Below are 22,526 nucleotides of genomic sequence, written 5' to 3' on the forward strand. Positions count from 1 at the left end.
GACAATTCGGGCCAGAATTAATATGGATTAACTTACTAGGTTTAATTTTTTTTAAAGATATCAACCCTTATAAGCAAAGCCCAGAAATCTAACACTATTAACATCATCATGACCATTGAAAAAGGACTAAAAGCTAGGCCTGCTTTCAGGCTAACACAACATAGACTACTCAGAGATCACATGTACACTCTTCCACAATGCCTTTTGGGTATCTTCTGTACACTCTAATCAGGACTATTCTCCTTAGCATTCTCAAGAAAACAAAAATCTTCCTTAGTAATCTGCCAGGCACTAAGCACTCTCCAGTCACTGTCTAAGCAGGTTCAGGGAAGATAAATCCTGTCTAACCAGAGTCTGATAAAACTGATGAATTATAAGAAAGAAGAACCAAGTTAGGAAAAACTCCCTGCCCCTACAGGTGATATGAAAGTCAAAGGTAAAGGACCAATGATAAGGATTGTACCTCTGACCTCTATAAATCTTATCACCTAGAGCAGTGTCAAGAGTCTGCCAAGGCAAGGAGGTTCAAAAGCTCAGTCAGATCTATACTACCCTACAGTCTCTTTTTCAACACTTATTATAGTTTCTGCTGCTATCCCAAGATACCACATTCTTAGACTTTTCTAGTTTAATAATCTTAAGACTCTATGATGGTTGAGAATTTTGTTTGTGTGCACTTTTGGTGTTACCTTTTGGGGTTTTCTTGGTAAAGATACTGGAATAAGTTTGCCATATCCTTCTCCAACTCCTTCCATAGTTGAGGAAACTGAGGTAGAATTATTGACCATGGTTTCACAGCTGCTAAGTGTCTGAGCCTACATCTGAACTCAGATATTCCTGACTCCAGGCCTAGCATTCCACTGTATCACCTGGCTGCCCAATTCGCCAATTGATAATACTATCAGGTCCCATTTCAAGAGAGAGAGGCCAAAAACTTTAAACAAGCCAACCAAGGTATCACAGTATTCACTATAGCATTCTAACTGGCAGTGGGATATAGCAGAAAAATCCTTGGCCCGAGTATCAAAAAACCTGGGTTCTAAATCTACTTCTAAATATACTAAATACTGCTATTGTGTTAGCCTTTTGATTGGTCTTTCTGCCTCCAATTTCTGCCCCCTTTGAATCCATCTTCTACCTGCCTGCCAAACAAATCTTAAAACACAGATGTAACATACTACTATATGTACAGTGAAAACAGCTGAATTTAAATCATGCATCTGACATTTACCTGTATGACAAAAAGAGACAGAGAGAGAAAACTGAATTAGATGACATATAAGATCCCTTTCAGCGTTAGGTCTATGAATCAGTGATCATATCACTCTTGCCATCCAAAATCTTCTCATATCACTCTTGCCATCCAAAATCTTCCTTGTTTCTGTGAAAAAATACAACATCCTCAGGTGCACATTTAAAAGTCCTCCAAAGTCTAGCTTTAATGTACCTTTAAAAAAAATGTATAGTGCTGTCTATATTCCATCACATTCATTTCTAAAAGGGTTACAGATGGCTAATATATTCCTTCTCCTTATAACAAAGATTTATAAAAGATGAAAAACAGATCAGCAAACCTACCCAACAGACTATATCTGATAGCATATGCAATATTCCACACTTATAATCCCCAACCTCTACAATGAGGAAGTACATTTTCATAATTCTTCTCTGGGGCCAAATAATAAATTTCATAGCTTTCAGTTTTGCTTTCCCATTTATGTTGCAGCCATGGTGCATATTTTTTCCCTAGGGTCTAAGTACTTCACTCAGTTCACATAAGTTTTCCTCTACTTTTCTGAATTCTTCAATCATAATTTCTTAGGGTATTCAGTCTACATTCCTAGATCTAGATCTACATTTCCATGTAGTATAGCAGATAAACTGAGCTAGGAGTCAGGAAGAAGTGAGTGCAAATCTAATCTCATATTTTACTAGCTGAGTGACCCTAGGCAAGTCACTTTACCTCTGCCTCAGTTTTCTCATCTGTATAATAGGAGTCTTATACTAGTTTCTACCTCTAATTATTGTGAGGATCAAATGAGATCATATTGTTAAAGCATTTAGCATAATGACAGATAGTTCCAAAATACTTCCATATTACTATCTTTTATACTTCCACTCCAGACAAATTCTAGCACATCAACCATTCTCTAAGGGTCTCTCTACCTTCCTTATGGCACAACCTGCTCTCCCAATTCATCTCTTAAAAGCTCAGCTCAGATCTTATACACTAATCCAATCCAGACACTGCTGGTGGAAACTCTCTTCCTCAAATGACAGTGAATTGATATATATATATTTAAGCGCTTTAAACACACACACACACACACACACACCCCTTCTTGTCTCACAGTTCAACTATGGAAAGGACTGACCCCATTCTCTCCGCCAATACAATCATTCCTCTACTCAGAGACTTCTTTTAGCAAGCAAAGTGACTGCAGTAACAGGCCTGGAGTCAGTAAGGCCTGAATTGAATCCTGCCTCAGATACTAAGCAGCTATTGTATGACCCTGGGGCAAGTCATTTAGCCTCTGCCTTAGGTTCTCCAATTATACAAAGGAGAGAATAACAGCACTTATCTCCTATCAAAAGAGACACTATTATGGAGTGGCTAGGTGGAACAGTAGATAGAGCCCTGGAGTCAGGAGGACCTGAGTTCAAATCCAGCCTCAGACACTTAATTACCTAGCTGGGTGGCCTTGGGCAAGCCACTTAACCCCATTCAATACCTTGCAAAAGCTAAAACTAAAATAAAATTAACTAAAAAATAAAGAGTTTAGCACATAGCTGGAGTTTCATAAGTACTGCTGCCAAAGTGATCTTCCTAAAGCTCAAGAAATTTCCCTTTCAAGTCAATTACCTCACACTCCAGCGGCTCCCAAAATGCTCTCTCCTCATCTCCACCAACTGGCTTCCCTGAATTCTTTCAAATCTCAAGTAAAATCCTACCTTCTATGGGAAGTCTTTCCCAATTCCCCTCAATTCTAGTTGATTATTTCCATCATATTTTATAGCTTGGTTGTACACACTTGTTAGCATGTTGTCTCTCCCAATAGACTAAAAGCTCCTTGAGAGCAGGGATTATCTTTCACCTTTAGATACAAAGCATACTAGCTGGCACACAGTAGGAACTTAATAAATGCTAATTTTAACTATATAAATCCTAACTATTACTATTATCAATTGCCAATCAAGTGAAGGAGTTATCCTGGCCTTTGAAATTTGCTTCACACGCAAATAGTAACTTCTCCCTTCTGAGGTCCCTTTCATTTCCAATAGTCTGAGTCAAAAGTACTGTCAACAGCTCCCCAAACTACTATTTATAATGAAAATTCATTATGCTGACACAGTGTGTGCATTGCATTTAGCAATAATAACCCTTTGTATTCATTTATAAAATGCTTATACATATTATCTCATTAAATAATCATTTATAGACAGGGGTCATAAGCTCCACTTTACAAGTGAAGAAACTGAAGTTAGGGGAGGGGAGATTATATGATTTGCCTAGAGACATATGGCTAATAAGCAGCAGAAAAAGGACTAATGCCTCAAGTCCTCCCCTCCAAGTCACTGCTCAAGTGATCTTCCAGAAACAAATCCCCTGATTTTGTCTGATCAAATCATCTACAAGTCAAATAAACCCTAGTGCCTTCTATTACCTGGCTCAACTCTTACAGCCATTCTCACCTGTCCACTCCCACCTCACTCTTCTTTGTGTCCTATGAACCAGTGACTCCTGGCTCTTCCTCACAACAAGATCCTCCATTTCCAAACTCCAGGTATTTTCCCTGGCTGTTCCCCACACCTGGAATATTCTCCCTCTTCATCTCTTTCCCTCTACTTCTGGGGCAACTTCCAAGTCTCTGACAAAAATCCCATCTTATGCCTTGCCCAGTCCCTCTTAATGTCAGTACCTTTCCTCTGAGATTACCTCCAATTTACCTTCATTTCCCCCTCAGTTTTTTTTATAAAGCAATGGAGTTAAGTGACTTGCCCAAGGTCACACAACTAGGTCTAGGTAATTATTCCATGTCTGAGGTCAGATTTGAACTCAGGTCCTCCTGACTCCAGGGCCAACGCTCTATCCACTGCACCACCTAGCTACCCCCACCTCCAATTTACCTTGCATAAATCTTGTCTGTAAATTGATGCTTGCATAGTATCTTTTCCCTTTCAATTGTGAGCTCTCAGAGGTCAACCATGAACTCTACTGTTCCCTTTCTTTGTATAACCTGAATGAGCATAGCACCTGGCTAATTATAGATACTAAATAAATAAATACCTGATGACTTAACTAAAATCCAGGTTTCAACTCCTCATGCAAAGCACTTTCAGTACACCAAAGATGCTCCATAAATATTTGGGAACTAGACAGAGCACCAGCCCTGGAGTCAAGAGGACCTGAGTTTAAATCTGGCCTCAGACTCTTAATATTTATTTAGCTGTGTGATCTTGGGCAGGTCACTTAACCCCATGGCTTTGCAAAAATTAAAAAAAAAAAGATTATTTGGGAATTAATGAAATTTGGATGGGGTTCACATTCAACCACATTTAGGAACTATGGCTCGAGGAGAGAGGTTAATCAAATGTATTAAGGCAAACTAACGACTTTGCTATGGAGATTGGTCATTACCAATGCCTAAAGAGACTAGATACTAAAAAGACTGAAGGAAAAAAAGAAAACAAAACACAAATCAGGAAAAGGAACACTTCAGTGAACGCTTATAAACAAAATGTGAATGTTTGCCAACATATTCAGGAAAGGTACTGATGTGAAGGCTAGCAATTTAGAATTTCTGTTGAAGGTACTGCATCCAGGTTTTCAAATCTGTACTCTTCCCTCCTCCTCCCCTCAATTCTCAAAGCATGTCAGTTGTCAAGTCTACTTTCATAATACATACAACTTCATCCATCCATCCATCCCTTTCTCTCTCTCTATTCACAAAGCTACTTGTCTACTTCAAGTCCTCATCAGTTCCCACCTAAAGAATCTAACAGCCTCCTCATTGATTTCTCCAAGTCAAATATTCCCCCTCTCCGATCCATTCTCAATGATATTCCCTAAAGCACAAGACCAATATGTCACTAGAGAATCACAGAATTTGAGAGTTGGAAGGGAAGCTCAGTGGTCATCATGTCCAATCCATACACAGGGATTGAATAAGAGAAGATATGCAAGGTAGTTCTCAGGTGCTCATCCTGCCCTCTGCTTAAGAAACTTCAATATCTCTTCTTGCCTCTAAACTCAAATTTTTCTGGTTGGCCTTTCTAGGTTTAATATTCTATATTCCAGTCAAACTGGCTTGCTTGCTCTTCCTTTTGTGAACCTTTGCATGTGCTCACCTCCATTTCTGAAATCTATTCCTTGTTCAACATCACCTCTTAGGAGTCTCAGCTTCTTTCAAAGGTCAGGTTAAGTACCCATCTTCTATGGGAAGTCTATCATGATTCAACTCAGTGGCTAGTACTCTCCCCCCCCCCAAAAAAAAATCACTTTAAATATATTTTCTATTTAATTTTCTCTCTGCTTTTCCTGGCCCCAAACAGAATATAAACTGCTTGACAACAGACAAGTTTCTTCTACATCCAACATCCCCAAGCTTTGGATCCTCAGCAGCTTAGTGTAGTGCTCGGAATACAGTAGGGGTTTAATAAATACCTGATTGAAATGAACTTTCTGTATGAATTGAAAGGAATTTCTGTCAACCCAATAGTCACCCCTCCCTGATTTTTATGCATATGTAATTGAATTTGAAATTTAATTCAAAACCTAGAAGATATCAAAAAAGCACAATGAAGGCACCACTACCAAGGGAATGCTGATTTCACTGAGCACTCCTCCAAATTCCCAGAACTAGAAAGGGTAATTAAAAGTAATTGAAAGTCTTTTCAATGCTACTGATGATCCTAGTCTCTTAGAGGAACAGCTACACCACAAAAATCAGAAAATGAAACCCTCTGTGGTTAAATATCTAGTGGCACATACTTCCTCACGTGCTCACCACAAAAACCACCCCAGAACAAAAAAAAAAAAAAAAAAAAAAACGCAAAGAACAGACCCAGAGTTCCAAAGTGCTTGAATAATTCACCAAAATTCACTTTGGGGCTGGGTCACTGGACTGTTTTGAATGAAAACCCAACACAACATTCTTAAATGCCCTGCTATTATTGATATTGGTAAATATCAATAGCTTGGGCTATGAGTTTCAGACTCTAAGGGTCAGAACTATATTTGAAATGACAAGAGGAAAAAAGGTATCATTCCAGCTTAATTAGCCTATGAGCCCTAGAATGAATTCAAGAAAACAAAACACAGCGTTTTTGGAGTATTTGGCTAATCATTTTAAGGGTCCCATTCCAACTACCAAAGGGGAAAGTGAGCAAGGAAAGAATGATTTGCCCATAACTGAAGATAGTCAGAAAGCAGCTTATAGATATTTCTGTAACATTTACTATGACTACACTAACAAAAGAGAACTACTTTGGAAAAACACTGAAAGGAGGAAGAAAAAGAAGAGTATGGCCTCTTTGGTAGAAGGCTGCAAACTACTGGCTCCAAAAATTCCTCTGATATATATCCTTCCTATTAGGCCAACCACACCCCAAGCTAGATTCCATGTTTTTTAGTATTCAGGAGGAACCAGGGAAAGTAGTACAAGGAACTAAAAGAAGACTAATTAGAATACTTAATTTAATGAAACTAGCATTCCTTGAGACTAGTAGAAACCTAGAAACAGCATTCCTTACCTATTGAATGCCAATGCTAAGCTCATAATGATCAGTTACATAAAAATATAATCAAGTTATAAAACAGTGAATCAGTAATGATTCCAATGAACGGTTTTAATCTTTAATAGACCATTTCAGGCAACAGGGTAAGGAGTACAGAGACTCAGAATCCTGGATTCAAGTCCCAGTTCTGACCATGACTACCCCTATGAGTCCCTAGCTATGAGCCTCAAATATCTCATTTAAAAAAATAGAGACAATGTTTACATTACCAGGACAGCTAGATAGAGGGATGGCACTGGAGTCAGGAAACTCTTCTTGAGTTCAAATCCAATTGCAAGCACTAACCAGCTGGGTGACCCTGGCCAAGTCACGTAACTCTGTTTGCCTCAATTTCCTCATCTGTAAAATGAGCTGGAAAAGGAAGTGTCAAACCATTCCAGGGGCTTTGCCAAGAAAATGTTGAATGGGGTCATAAAGACTGACACAATTGAAAAATGACAGAACTGAATTTGTATTACCTTTCTCAGTGTTGATGAAAACAATACTCTGTAAGCTATAAAGCAAGTTTTCTACATATGGACCCTTGAACCATAAAGAGAGGAAAAAATGAAAGTTCATTTCTATCCAGGTATCCTGGTACAGTGGAGAACTAAGTTTAGTTCAAGTCTTGCTTTTGATCCAGACTGGCTCTAGGACAACCCCAAGCAACACTCAAGTCTAATTTTCAATGATCAAGGAAGTGTTCTCACCTGAGAATTCCCTACACCCACAAAATCACAGACCCAATCGTGACCCAACATAAGGCACTTAACATATATCATCTCATTTGGTCATCTAGACCACACTGTGATGAAGGTGGTGGCACAATGTGCTAGAGCAATGGGTCGAGAGTCAGAAAGACTGGACATCAAATCCAGCCTCAGAAACTATGTTGTTGCATGATCTTAGGCAAATGAGTTAAATCTGTCTGCCTCAGTTTCCTCAACTGTAAAATTCAGATGATAATAAGATCACCTATTTCCTGGGCTTTATAAAATGTCCAGTGCCCAGTACACATACCAAGAACTATCTAAAACATTGACAGTTATCAGTAGGCCATTTCAGAAGAGGAAAGTGTGTCCCAATAAAGCTAAGCAACTTTCCCTAAGTCACACATGAATATTAAGGATTCTTCTGATCCTAAAACCAATGATGTGTTGTTCATTCCTTTTCCCCAGCTTAGCTGCCTCTAAGGGAAGGGGGGAAAACTAAGTTGTAAGAATCTATTCCATTTTGATCTCAAAACAGGCTACCATCAATTCTATAACTAACCTAATGCATTTCTATAATCTTTTTCCTCTCAAGAATAGAGACTTGAAAATGCATAGTGAAACAAGTTCCATTAACCACTAATGCAACCACCTGGAGAGAAAAAAAAAGCAGCATCTCTGACATCCTGATCCACCACTCGGTTCAGGAGAGGAAATGAAGGAACTAAACTGCTGGAAATGAGGGAGCAATTAAGGTAGCAATAATATCGGGCTATCAGGACTGAAACCCAATTCCTAAGATGCTGCCATTAGTTTGTTGTTGTTTTTTAATGGGCCCCATTACCCGTCTTCCTGTTGGGCTGGGAGAAGATAAAAATCCAAAGAAAATTGAACCGTTGGGCCCCCCCCACTACCAGGTAATGGCACTGCTGGCTACGCTCAACTCCAAGAGATCCTTCAAGATGCCATGATCAACTCTACTTACCAAAGCCCTCTAGCTTTTTTCTATGAGGCTCTTCTTCAATTCAAATGTGGACCCATCATTAGCCACCCACCAGGGCTGCAGAAATCAATGGCCGAATCGGACCACCAGGTTAAGCCAAAAGCACATGCGAGAGACAGCAGTAAGTTCCAACAAAACCACATCACCCACACTTCCTCCGTCTCCTGGGAACCTCACTTTGGAAGGACAGCCGGCGTTACTCTGTGAGCAGCAGCTCCAGGTGTCTTTCCCAAGGCTCAGAAACTCCCTCTTCTCAGTGAGTAACGACGCAGTCTGGCTACCAACTCGAGCTTTTCCCGACAAGCGCGGCCGGCTAGCCCCCGGAGGGGTGGGCTGCCCGAGGCGGCCGGCCCACTTCGGGAGAAGCCCCCAAGCCCGTGCCCAGCACGCCGCCAGGGGCACCCCCCGAGCCCGGAGGGGGCCGCAGGCACTGGCCCATCGCCCGGCCGGGCTCCCTTCTAGCACCAGGGACAGGGGAGGGACCCGGGAGGGACCACGCGAGGGGGTGCACCCCGGAGCCCCGAGGCCCTTCCAGGGCGGCCTCCAAGGGTCCCTTCAGCCCGGGCGGGCTTTGGTTTCGGGCCTACCCAGGACTGGGGCGTCCCCGGACACGCTCCGACCCCGGCCCTCCCGAGCTCCGTCCGCGGCGGACCAGAGACCCCCCAGCGGGGCCGCCGGCCCACGAGGAGCCTCCTCTGCGGCCTCGCGTCTGGGCCGGGGCTGGGGGCTCAGTCCTTCCCCTCGCCCTCATCTCCACTGACAAGTCAGGCAGGTGGCAAAGCCGGGTACCTGCAACAGGTGTGCCGGGGAGGGGGGGCTGCTCTCCAGGGCCCCGGATGACGCGGGGCGCGGGAGGGGGCTGGGGCCCGGGGGGGGGGGCGAGACCCGCCGCGACCCTCGGACTCCCGCCGGACCCTCGGGGCGCGCGGGCGGCGCTTCCCCGGGGCCGGCTCCGCGGCCGGGGCCCTGGGGCCGGAGGGGCCGCGCGGCTCACCGAGCAGCAGCAGCTTGAGCTCCCGCCGGGCGTCCCGCTTGTCCCGCCGCAGCTGCTTCTCGATCTCCGCGTTGATCCGCTTGGATTCCTTCACCTCGTCGCTGAGGCAACACGCCATCATGGACTCCAGAGTCATCGTCCCGAGGCCCGCGGGGCCGCCCCCGCTGCCGGCGGCGCCCCCCCTCGCGGGCCCGGGCCCGGGGCCTGGGCCTGAGCCGGGGCCTGGCCTGGCCGGGCCCCGCCGCCGCCGCCGCCGCCGCCGCCGCCGCCGCCGCCGCCTCAGCCCGAGCCCGGGAGGGGGGACCCCGCGGCCGCCGCCGCCGCCGCCTCAGGCCAGCACAGGCCCCCTCCCTCCCCCCACCCCGGGCGCCGTGCCCTCCGCGGCCACCGTCCTCCTCCCCCCTCCGCGGGCCGCCGCCGCTGCCGCCGCCGCCGCCGCCGAGGAGCAGGGCCGGACAGCCTAACCCCGCGGCGCTGAAAACAACCTCGTCGCGAACGGGCAGGCGCGCCGGCCAATAGGAAGCCGGCGGCGGCCCCCAGCGGCCGGGCGGGGGCGGGCCTTCGGCGGGAGGCGACGGCTGGGGCGGGGCGGGGCGCCGCGGCGGTGCCCGCGGCCGCGCGGGGCGGGAGGGGGAGGGGCGGCGGCAGGGCGCCGCCGGGGCCGCGGGCTGCGGGCGGCTGGGGCTGCGCCCGGGCCGGGAGGGGAAGGGGCAGCGCGCAGGCCGGAGCTCCGGGGCGTGGCCGCTCGGGATTGTGGGAACGTGGAGGACCCGCCCGCTGCCGCCTTCGCGGCCTGGGGGGAGGGGGCCGTGCCAGGCCGGGCGGGAGGGCCGGGGGCAGGCCGGGCGGGAGGGCCGGGCCAGGCCGGGCGGGAGGGGTGGGAGGGCCGTGCCAGGCCAGGCCGGGCGGGAGGGCCGTGCCAGCCCCGCGAGCGGGAACGGGCCGCGGCCACTTCCTCCCGCTCCGCCGCCGGCCCGGGGCCGCTCCCGGAGCCGCGGCGGGGCCGCGCAGGGGCGGGGCGGAGGAGCCCGCAGAGCCGCCTCCCTTCCTCCGCCGCTTTTTCTTCCATTCATACTTAAAGGACTTGTTTGTTTGGGTTTTTTTGGTCGGAAATTTTAAAAAAATGATTTCTCGGACTTAATATGCCTCGGTTTCCTCCTTCTGAGAAACGGAAGAAAATGCCGGGAAAACACCGAGTCACAGTCAGCTGGAGTCAAGTCCACAAGCCTCCCTGGCCGCGAGACCCCGGGCTGCAGAGCAGAGCCCAGTCGTGCTTGACCTTTGCATTTGAGTTCCAGCCTGGGTGACCCCGAGGAAGTCTCTGAGCCACTGAAAAATAGGGGTCACGAGAGTCTATACCTCCCAGGGCTGTAGAGATCACAGGAGATAATAGAAAATGAGATAATGGCCCTGAAAGGGCCATGAAGGTTGGGTATCATCAGCTCCTCTTATGGAAGGTGAAGAGCCCTAAAACAAAAAACAAAAACCGTGTCTTTGCGTTCCCAAAGCCTGGCACATAGTAGGAGCTTTATAAATACTTAGTGAATCCAAAAGGGGACTAGATTATCTCTGAGGACTTGGTGAACTCAGATTCCCACCTTTGAAAAATTCTTGATCCCCGACTGCTATGTAATTATCAATGTCCTGGAAAAGAGACAATACAGAAGTGGGTATCCTACCTGGGATATATGAGCTGTCAGACTCAGCAGATAGGACGGCCAGTTTTGCGGAACTCAGTCCTTGTTATCCCTTGATCCCTGATCAACACAGTGACTGAGGAGGAATCTCTTTTTTATTTAGAAAGATTTGATTTTGAGTTTTACAATTTTTCCCCCCATTCTTGCTTCCCACCCCCCACACAAGGCAAGTCTGTTAGTCTTTACATTGTTGCAAAGGAATCTTTAGAAAGACCTCCAGGGAAGCAAAATTAGGGGGGAAATTGTAAAACTGAAATTAAATAAAATATTTAAATTTTTTTTTAAAAAGGGGCAGCTGGGTGGCACTGGCCCTGGATTCAGGAATACCTGAGTTCAAAGCCTTCAAATCCGGCCTCAGACACTTAGTAATTACCTAGCTGTGTGACCTTGGGCAAGCCACTTAACCCCATTGCCTAGCAAAAAAAAAAAAAGACCTCCAGGGAACTATCTCAATCCTGAGCTCCCTAGGATCATGTTTCTTTCAGTCCAACCATTTTTCTGCCCTAATGATGAGGTTTGCTCTCCTTCTCTTGAAGAAGACCATATCAGGGACATGCGTGTGGATTGGATTTCATCGAGGGAGTGATGTGCTAAGTCATCAGCCTCACTTTCTTCTCCAGAGGGTCCAGTGGCTGGATGTGAATCAGGAAGATTGAAGATAGCCCTCCTGGATTCCAGGCAGTCAGGGTTAAGTGACTTGCCCAAGATCACATCGCTAGTTCTGAGGCCAGATTTGAACTTAGGTCCTCCTGACTTCAGGGCTGGCACTCTTACCCACTGTGCCTTCTGGAGGCTCCAAAAATAGATAACCACTGAAGTTTGAATAAGGACTGACATGGTCAGACTTGCCCTCTAGGAAAATAATTTTTGACTGTCCTTTTGGAGAGGAGATTAAAGTAGGAGGAGACAAGGCAAGAAGAATAGTAAGAAAATTATTGTAATAGTTCAGGTAAAAGCTATGTGAGTGATATAAAAAAGCAAGGCTTCAGACACTTGTAGAACACCCTCCGGGGCTACTTCCCCACTCCTACCACAGACAGTTTCCTTTGGGGATAGAAGGCTACTTTTCCCCTCAGGCCTGAGACTCTAGTATTGCCAGGAGATCTCCCTAGTGCACTTCCCACTGATTATAAACCAGACTTAATTAGCTTTCAGAAAGGTTATTTACTCAGCTGGTATGGCAAGGAATGGGTGTTACAGAAAGATCCCTTCAAGATGGGTGTGTTCTCCCTTGCATACCTAAGCCTCTGGGGAAAATGAGCTCAAACTTAAAAGTGTGCCTGTGGCCAAAGGGTAATAATCTCTCAGGTCCTGGCTACCAGATGTCCTTTCCCGCCTTGGAAGCTTCACTAAGAAGCTCTCTACTGAGCTCCAAGCTGTTACCATCCTGTAGCAGCCTTTCCTCAGCTATCTCAGCCCCTCTTGCAGTTATTGCCAATCACTGTAGTTCTAGGAACATTGCTTCAACTTATTATAGAAGCCAATGGGAACACCAGCTCTCATGGCCTTCTAAAGTTTACAAGGTCATCTCATCACCAAGATAGAAGAGGAAGAATAAGAATAGGCATCGAAGAGATGGAATGATAAAAAATTATGATCAAATAAAGGACTTTTAAGAGTCCTTACACTTAGAGATAGAATACTTATGGGTGATGACAAGAAGAGTGTGACCACATATCCCAGTGTGTAGCAGAAATGGAATAGGAAAGTAGGTCATGAGAGCTGAGTAGGAAGTTAAGGTATTTGAAGAGACTTAAAATATGTTGAAATATAATAAAAAGGCAGAAGTTGGGGAGGAGAGGGAAAATAGGAGCTGACCTCATTGAGAAAGGAAGAAGACATCAAAGAAAGAAGGACCCATATATACAAATGTGCTCTTTTTGTGGTGTCAACTGGAAACTGAGAAGACAGCCATCACTTAGGGAATGAGTTGTTATATATTACTAATGGAAAACCATTATGCTATAAGAAAAAAGTTTCAGAGAAACCTGAATACCTGTATGGTCTGATGAAAAATGAAGTGAACAGAATCAGGAGAATATTTTACCCAGTAGCTGCAATATTTTAAGGAAAATGAATTGTGAAAGACTTGGGAACTCTGATCAACACAATGACCAACCAGGATTCCAAAGGTCTCATGATGAAACATAATACCTTCCTCCTAAGAGGTGATGAACCCAGAATGAGGATTAAAGAGTATGTTATTTTCTTTAAATCTTTTTTTCTTTGTATGTGGTTAATGCAGGAATTTGTTTTGCATGTTGGTAGATAATGGCTACTGGAATCTGAATTGAGTAATAATGTCGAGATTGTCATTGTTCAGATGTTATTAACTCTGTGACCCTATGGGCCCAAAAATCTATGGAGTTTTCTTGGCAAAGATATGATTTGCCATTTCCTTCTCCAATGAGACTCTATTTTATGACATTTAATTTTTTTTTTTACTCAGATGATGAACTAAGGTCAAGAGGGACTAAGTGACTTGCCCAGGATCACACAGCTAGTAAATGTCTGAAGTCAGATTTGAAATCAAATCTTTCTTGGCTTCAAACCCAGTGTTCTATTCATTGTACTACCCAGCTGCCCAAATTCAGAGGTTATTTATAACTCCACTCAAAGAAAAGCTTATATATAACTCTTCCACTACCTTTGGTTAGTTGGGGGTATAAAAGAAGGTACAGCCAGTAATGGAAGGGGTGGCCAGATTGGCGGTATCATCCAGAAATAACCAAAGAAGAGGTCTAAAAGAAAATTTATCAGAAAGACCTGAGTTCAAATTCAACTCAAGATGTGAACTAGCTGCATCACTAATGAACAAGTCACTTAACCCTATTTGCCTTAGTTTCCTCATCTGTAAAAAGAGCTAGAAAAGGAAATGGTAAACCACTCCAGTATCTTTGCCAAGAAAACCTCTATTAGGATTATAAGGAGTCAGATAAGAATGAATTCCAAGTATCTAATATGTGCATTATTATTCATTCAAATTTGAAAATGAAAGTGAAGTAATAACAAAATAATACTTTATATTAAAAATCCAATTATTCTAAGATATGAAGAAAAGGCTATCAAATCCCTGGCTTAAAAAAAAATAAATCTCCCCAAATTTACCTCTTCTTGCTATCTTTTCTTGTTTTTAACCTCTCCAGACTTAGGACTGATCAGTCAGTCAACAAACATTTATGAAACCATTATTCTCTGCCAGGCTTTATACTAGACCTTGGAAATACCAAGACAAAAGGAAAGGAGCAAGCCAACCCCTGCCCTCAGGGGAGGTTATAGTCTATCAAAGAATATCATCAAATAATTAAATTTAAAAATTGGGTGTCCCAAAAGTCTAAATATGGCTTTAAACTTTGATTTAACTTGGAACACTATGAAAAAGGAACTAATTTCAGGGAAGCTCAGTAGCATATCACTCACTTTGACTACTCAAAAATAACCAAGAACTCACACCCTTTGTGTCCCAGAGCTTTGAAGAGATGGATGTGAGGAATGTAGAATAGGGTCTGTCAGTGACTGTAGTACCTTAAGTGTTGGTATGTGAGTGTAAAACAAAATTGACCCCAACCTGATCAGACCTGAGATTAGATCTTAGATTGGGCCTGCTTTATCTGGTCCTGAGTTGCCCTAAGGTCCTTGACCTCTTGCAAGTGAGTCTGCTTAATGAAATCCATATATATATATATATATATATATTACTATTTACTCCCCCATCAGTATAATGACCAGATAGTAGAAAGTGATATGGGGTGAGCATATTGATTAGTTTGTAAGCCTGTAAATTCAGACCAATGGCTGGTCCCAAGGGGAGAAGAAAGTCTTTCAAACTGCGTATAAGACTAGACATTGTAGCAATTTGAAGTTTTTCTCCCTAGGCTAGGGAAATGGTTCTTTTCTGTAGAACAGTTAATAAAATAATAATTATTATCAATTATTAATAAAAGGCTATTTTAATCACTCCAGACTAAGTCTTTATAATTATGAGCTATTTATAACATGGGAGAAGTAACTTTCTTCCCTGTTTACTTGAAAACAATTTTAATTTTATTTTTTTCAATAAGCAAAAATTTGCCTTCTATACCTCCCACCCCAACCTAAGTCCCCAATTGAGAACAAAAGAAAATAACCCCTCTGCATTACAAACATAATAAAATATGTATCGTTGGTTATATATATAGTATATTTTGCTGCACAAAAATAAAAATATATATCTCTTTCAGGAAGTGGTAGTAATACTTCATAATTAGTCCTCTGTAATTATGGTTGATCAGAGTCCCTAATCCTTTCATTTTTTTGTCTTTAATCATATTTTTGTCATTCTGTTAATTATTCTTAATCTATCCTAATTCTACTTTCTCCCTTTTTTCTTTTACCTCCCGTTTCCCTGTTGGGGGCAGCTAGATGGCTCAGTGGATAGAGCACTGGCCTTGGAGTCAGGAGGACAGGAGTTCAAATCCAGCCTTAGACACTTGGACTGTTACTTGACTTCAGGAAAGTCACTTAATCCTGATTGCCTCACATCCTGGGCCATCTCCAGTTATCCTGATCCATATTTGGCCACAGAGCCCAGTTGGCTCTGGAGGAGAAAGTGAGGCTGGTGACTCAGCACAGCTCCCCTTCATTCACTCATTCAATTTATGTGCTTGTCATGGCATCACCTCCCTGATATCATGGTCATTTTTCAAAAATGAAGGACAAACAATTATTATTATTATTATTATTATTATTATTATTATTATTATTTTATTATTGTTTCCCCATTGAGTGAAATGTATTTGTATACCTTTTTATGTGTATATTTATATTCCAACCTGGACCAGTTCATTCAGATAAGAGGTTCAGATGTCATCCAGTCTCTCCCATCTCCTCTTCCTTATCTAGTTATATATCCTCCTTATGTAATTTCCCCTAACCTTCCTTTCCCTTCTCCCCCATAATGTATTCCTCTTCCCTTCTCTTTCCATTCTTCTCTTAAGATCATCAAGACATTGCAGGACAAATCTTAGGCCTTGTCTAATTGGACTCCCTACAAGAACTCAGAAGGATCATAAGATACATATGTTTCATCTCCCCTTAGAATGGGAATAGTTTATCATTGTTTGGTCCTTTGTTAAGGTTTATTCAAGTTTAACTTTTTGTTACTCTTAACTCCTGTATTTGAACTTCAAAATTTCTCTACATCTCTGGTATTTTCACCAGGAATGCTAAAAACATTTCATTTGAAGGTTCATTTTCCCCCCAGTGACATTGTATTTACTGGGTAAATTATTCTAGGACATAAGCCTATATATCCTTTGCCTTCTGGGATAACAGCTTCTAAGCTCCCCACCCCTTTGCAGTAGAAGCTGCTTAAACACATGTAATCATGATACATGAGTAGTAACTCCTGTTGATATCACATGAAAACAAATATAAATTTTGTCTGCTTTTTTTCTCAATAGCAAATGAATTTTCCCATTGTATCAAGGGTCATCCTAGAAGAGCAAGATCCCCATGCTTTGTGGATGTCTTTAACATAACTGATAAGGAGCAACCTGAGTTGAGAGGGAGCACTTCCAATGGAATTTCTTTATTTTCTTTAGTTTTTTTTTCAAGGCAGTGGGGTTAAGTGGCTTGCCCAAAGCCACACAGCTAGGTAATTATTAAGTGTCTGAGTCCGTATTTTAACTCAGGTTCTCCTGACTCCAGGGCCAGTGCTCTATCCACTGCGCCACCTAGTCATCCCCAAATGGAATTTCTGATAGCACACTCTGCCCCTAAAGAACTTGACATGGAGCATATCCTGAATTGAGGTCCATGTCCTTAATGGATAAACACAGAAGCAGCTTTATCAGATGCTACCTTCTGCTTGTGGAATTATATAAATATTTTTCACCAAAACTCCATTTGGGGGTCCAGTTTTCTAACCAGATCCATGTGTAATCTGTAAGTTTAGAGAAATCTAATAAACAGATATATTAATCTAATATTGTCTGTTCTTTCTTGATCCAAACTCCAGAGTAATGCAGCTGAGCATAATTCTTTGTCCCTTGTGGAGAGAAACTGGAGGTTAACACATTTAATTTAATTATTAAGGCAAAACTCACAGAGGTTGACACTCCTTAGTACTCGAATTCCTTCTTTCTGGATGCTTGCAGAAATTTTTCTCTGACCTAGAAACTCCGAATTTTGGCTATCATATACCTAGAAGTTTTCATTTTGGCATTTCTTTGAGGAGGTGAAGACTGGAGACATGAACTTGGGGGAAGTAGGGCTTGAGGATAGATGTGGGTTCATTTGGTGAAGAATTCACCAAGTTCTCTGACTGGGGAAGGGGGTAAGAAAAGACTTAAATTTTAATTCACAAGTTGCTGTAAAGTTCACAGATTAAATCTTTTGGAGAAGCAGCAAGATATTAAGTTTCAGTAGAAGTGCAGTTAGGCAAACTGCCACAAACTGGGCTGGTGAGAACATCAGGAACAGTTAAGAGGGGGGGAAAGAGAGAGATTATTTGGAAAATCACATTTCCACAGAGCAGCTGCCTTCACAGGAAGACAAGCAAGAATAAGTAGTAGACAAGATAAATAGAACAGAAGGGCATAGGGGTATGAAACATTATTTGAGGGATAACACTTCCCAAAACGGGGCTCCTCCAAAGATGGATGAGCAACAGGGTATAATAAGTAGTAAGGAAGGCTATAGGAGAAGCAGTTCAGCTGAGGTGTAAACTGAGTTTTTAAGTAGGTGGGGTGGGTAGCTCAGAGAGCAATAGTGGGGTAATGAAAGGAAAGGTAATGAAGGGTGGTAGATCAAAGACTTAATCCTTGAAGGTTAAGGCTGGGATCCATTGTTTTGTTGGTAGAGGCTTGTTTTGTGCCCAGGAGCAAGAATTTATTGAGTCCCTGCCAGAAAGGGGCAACTTTTTAACTAAAAGTTCATTGACATCATAGCTTGGACAATGAGATGGGGGGGGATCATACAGATGGTACAAATTGGTACAAATTAATCATTATAAAACATATTTCTCTGCCAAATATTTCCCCTACTTCAGAGGTGATGGGTGGTTTCTTTCTATTTCCATTTTGCCCTCTAGTTCTGGAGAGATCTGGACAATTTTCTTTTTAAGAGTTCTTCAAATGTGAGATTTAGGACTTTTTTTTAGTCATGGCATTCAGATAGACCATTGATTCTTAAATTCTTGCTTCTTGTTATAAATGGTTCATAATTATAAAAACTTAGTCCAGAATGATTAAAATAGCTTTTTATTAATTAACTTTTCTGCAGAAAAGGGACATTTCCCCAGTGAGAAAGGCCCCAAATTGCAACAATGTCTAGTCTTCTTATATGTTTTCTCCTCCCCTTCAAGCCAGCCATAGGTCTGAATCAACAGGGTTGCAATCTAATCCATACACTTACTTCATACCATTCTCCAGTGTTTTCCTTGACCTGATCATTATCCTGATGAACACGGAGGGGGGGTGGGGGTGTCCAGTAATCTGTATGGACTTCATTAAGCAAGCTCACTTGTAGAGGACAGGGACATTGGGTCAACCCTCCACTAGTTGGAGATAGTTTTTGATGCTCCCCCAGTAAAGCTAATTGATGTCAGGGGAGGGGACTTCACTCAGCTCAATGATTGTTCAAATTCATTTCTTTTGTCTTATACTCACATATCTACACATAGGCACAAATAGCACAAAGACTCTAGTCTTTGTAATGTATATATAAATTTTTTTAACTAACAATCTCCTCTTACATTCTATGGAAGCCAAACACCCTACATTCCTCACACTTCTCAATCTATTTCCCACATGAGTTGTTCTGCTATAAGATTTCCTTTACTTTTTCAGTCACTTGACTTTGTTTTAATCCTTCTTATTGTCTCAGAGTCATTGACTTCAGTTTGATCCATTCCAATTTTCAGGTAGTTTGTTGCTTAGCCAAGGTTTTGGACCTCTTGTGCCAAGTTGTTAATTCACTTTCCAGTTCTTCTAGGGCTCTCATTTCTTTTCCATTCCCCCCCCTCATTTTATTTATAGAAACATTTTTAGTTCTTGATTCATCTTTCCTAGCAATTCTACTTGAATTTATACTTGAGCTTTGTTTTTCCTTAAGGCTTTTTTGTAACTGTTTGAAGTCATTCTCTTATTTAGTGTGTGTGTGTGTGTGTGTGTGTGTGTGTGTGTGTGTGTGTGTCTTGAGCATCCTTGTTATCCTAAAATCTCTTTATGGAGGGAATCTGTTTGTTTGTTTGCTCATCCTTTCAGCCTTCTTGTATTTGGACCTGATGTCCTGATGTTAGGGCTGGGTTCTAAGAACTTCCAGAGGGAAGGTGCAAGCTGGTTCTTTAGCTGCTTTCTTGGGGTATTTAGGGGGCAGTAGGAAACAAAGCCTCCATTTGTCACTTGTTCTGTACCCTACAAGAGGTGATCCTAGTACCTCCTATTACCCTGGTTCACAGCTCCTTGGACAATGGAGTGCTCTTTCAGACCTAAGCTCCTGACCAGACCCTCATTTCCAGGATCCACAGACCTCTTTGTCTCTCTATGCTGACCTAGGTGGGAAAATGCCTCCCTGAGACTTTTTCTTGTATTTTCCCCCATACAGTTTCAGTCTGTTGTGTTTTCTAGATCTGTTTAGAAAAGCTTTAGGGGAGAATTGGCTTTACCTCCTCTAGCTACTCAGCTAGCTTGATGCCTGAATCATGTTAGATCTTGTGGTCCAACCTTTGTCTGAAGACCTCCCCAGAGGCAGCCTGTGCTATACTTCCTGCCAAGTATCTTTGTCTACCTTTCTGCAATCTTTGCTCCTACAGTAGGTCAACAAAATAAGTTGCTTTCTTCAGTGAGATTGCCCTTCCAATACTTGAATGCAATTATTTCATCTCTCCTAAATCTTGTCTTCCTCAGGTTCCATAGCCTGAGTTCTTGTAACCAATTTTCATAAAGCATAACTTTATCTCATCCAGAAATTCCTAACCTTGGGTTCTGGGAACTTAAAAAAAAAAGACAACTATAAGTATCTCAATAAAAATGATTTCCTTTGTAAATCTATGTGTTTTGATTTATGCATAAAAAAACTTTATTCCAGAAAGTGGTCCCTATTCTTCACTAGACTACCAAGGAGATACAAAGCATAAAAAAAATGCTAAATACCTCTGACCTAATGGATTAAGGATTGGAATCCCTCCTTCATTTTATTTTATTTATTCCTCTTTTTTTTTTTTTTTTTTTTTTTTTTTTTAGTTTTTGCAAGGCAATGGAGTTAAGTGGCTTGCCAAGTCCACACAGCCAGGTAATTATTAAGTGTCTGAGATCGGATTTGAACTCAGGTATTCCTAACTCCAGGGCCGGTTGCTCTATCCACTGCGCCACCTAGCTGCCCCCTATCCCTCCTTTTACTGATGAAGAAACTGAGGTTTTGGAATAAGAAAATACCAGCTCAAAATCTCATTACTGCATCACTGGCAACACTGGCTACTTTTGTGATTCCCAGGGAGGGTCGTTTCCTCTGCCTGTACCTTGGTCTCATGTATCCCTCACACCCTCTCCTCTCCCATCCCAGATTTGTCCTCCAGTTTCCAAGTACCTTCCTCTTCCTGCCAAGGTTCCATTTTCCCTGAGTAGGCAGTCACCTTTGGACCAGCCCTTACACACTATGCCCTACTATTTTTAGATAAAGTAGGGTTATTGAAGATCAAAGTCTAGATTTATTAGTCAGGAGAAGGGAGAGAGGGAAGACGAGCAACTTAAGGATTTCTGCAATAGCCTAGAACCCTGGTCAGGTCAGGGGAGAGGTAAAGAACATCTGACTTTCCTGCCTGTCTATACTAGCATAGAGATGTGGCATGCTTGTATAAACAAGTTGCAAACAGAGAATAAATGACAGTAAGAGGGAGACAGAGTTGTCCCAGTCAAGAAGACCTGGGGCCAAGTCTTGTTGGTGTGATTCTGGGAGACTCAACCCACAAGTAATAATTGGGGTATCTCCCAAAGTGGGTGCTTACATGTAAATAGAGAAGTAGACTTGATAGAGTTTCCTGGGCCAGGGAGAGCTTTAAATGACTAAATCAGGTGTTACTAAGCCAGGAGCCTTGGGGAAGGTCCAGGGATTAATTTTAGGGGATCTATGAAATTGAATGAAGGAAAAAAAAAAACGACACTTTACTTCAACAAGTAAATCCCCTCAGTAGCTATTGGAATCATAGGAAATTATGTCATGATCACAAGTGTGGTAGACCTGGAAATGAGCCATGGACAGATCTCTTCTTGAGAGAAAGGAGGGAAGATAGGAGAGAGCCTGGGTGGTTGATTAGAAGAGATCTTAGGAATCCTATTCTAAGTTTCTTGATTCCTTCTACTAATTATCTTCCCCCAAACCAGCACCACACCACACATGCACACAGATACACTTCACAGGATCCTATGCCTTAGTTGGCTTCTTGTCCGAACAATTCTGTCCCAACAAGACCTAGCCACTCAGGAAGGAATACCAAAGCCCAGGGATGTTTCCTTCCTGAGGGGAGAGATATATTCCAACTATTGCCTATTACTTCCCTCTGGTCTCAGAGTGAAGTACCACTGGTCTCTGAGTTTAGGAAGGACTCCAAGAGCCTTGGCATTGAAAAGGCCGCTAGAATATAGAAAATTAGAACCAGGACACAGTTTAGAACACAGAATGTCAGAACTAGAGGACCCTCAGAACATGGAATGTTAGAACTGGGAGGGCACTTAGAACATGGAATGTCAGAGCTGGGAGATCCTCAGAACACAGGATATGAGAATTGAGAGAGCCTTTAGAACATGGAAGGTCAGGGCTAAGAGAGACACCAGAGCACAGAACTTTATATATTGGAGCTAGAAGGAACCTGATAACAGAGAACATAGAATCCTTAGGGTTTCAAAGATAATTTAGAGCTTAGAAACTATCCAGTGCCATGAAACTCATGATCATGCCTATTTCCCCAATCCATTCAAGTTTTGATGAAACTTAGTTTCATTAATGAACATCTCTGATTTGTACAAATAAGGGTATTGGATTAGATGACTTCTGAGGTTCCTTCCAGCTCCAGATCTATGAAACAATTACTGTTAGTAAAGTCATTTTGGGGCCACAAGGTGGCACAGTTGATAGAACACTGGGTCAGGAAGAGCTGAGTTCAAATTTTGCCTCCAATACTGACTAGTTGTGCGACTGTGGACAAGTCACTTCACTCTGGTTTACTTCAGTTTCCTCATTTGTAAAATCAACTGGAGAAGGAACTGGCAAATGACTTCCAGAAAACCCCAAATGGGATCACAGCTGATCTTTTTTTATATGAAGCAGAAATTTGCCTTCTAGTGAGAAGAGGCGAATGCCAATAGGTG

The 22,526-nt window shown here is 42.8% G+C and overlaps 1 protein-coding gene across 1 annotated transcript in view; it reads right to left on the reverse strand.

The window, feature by feature from the left end:
• GNA11 (G protein subunit alpha 11) overlaps positions 1 to 9,699 on the reverse strand; it is an 84,450-nt gene extending 74,751 nt beyond the window's left edge. The window contains exon 1 of the mRNA XM_074204903.1: positions 9,485 to 9,699. Within this exon, the coding sequence (XP_074061004.1) occupies positions 9,485 to 9,620 (136 nt within the window). The 5' untranslated portion in view covers positions 9,621 to 9,699. The remainder of the gene's footprint in view (positions 1 to 9,484) is intronic.
• Between the last annotated feature and the right edge of the window lie 12,827 nt (positions 9,700 to 22,526).

Source organism: Macrotis lagotis, chromosome X (assembly GCF_037893015.1).
Source record: "Macrotis lagotis isolate mMagLag1 chromosome X, bilby.v1.9.chrom.fasta, whole genome shotgun sequence".
Taxonomy (NCBI): Eukaryota; Metazoa; Chordata; class Mammalia; order Peramelemorphia; family Peramelidae; genus Macrotis; species Macrotis lagotis.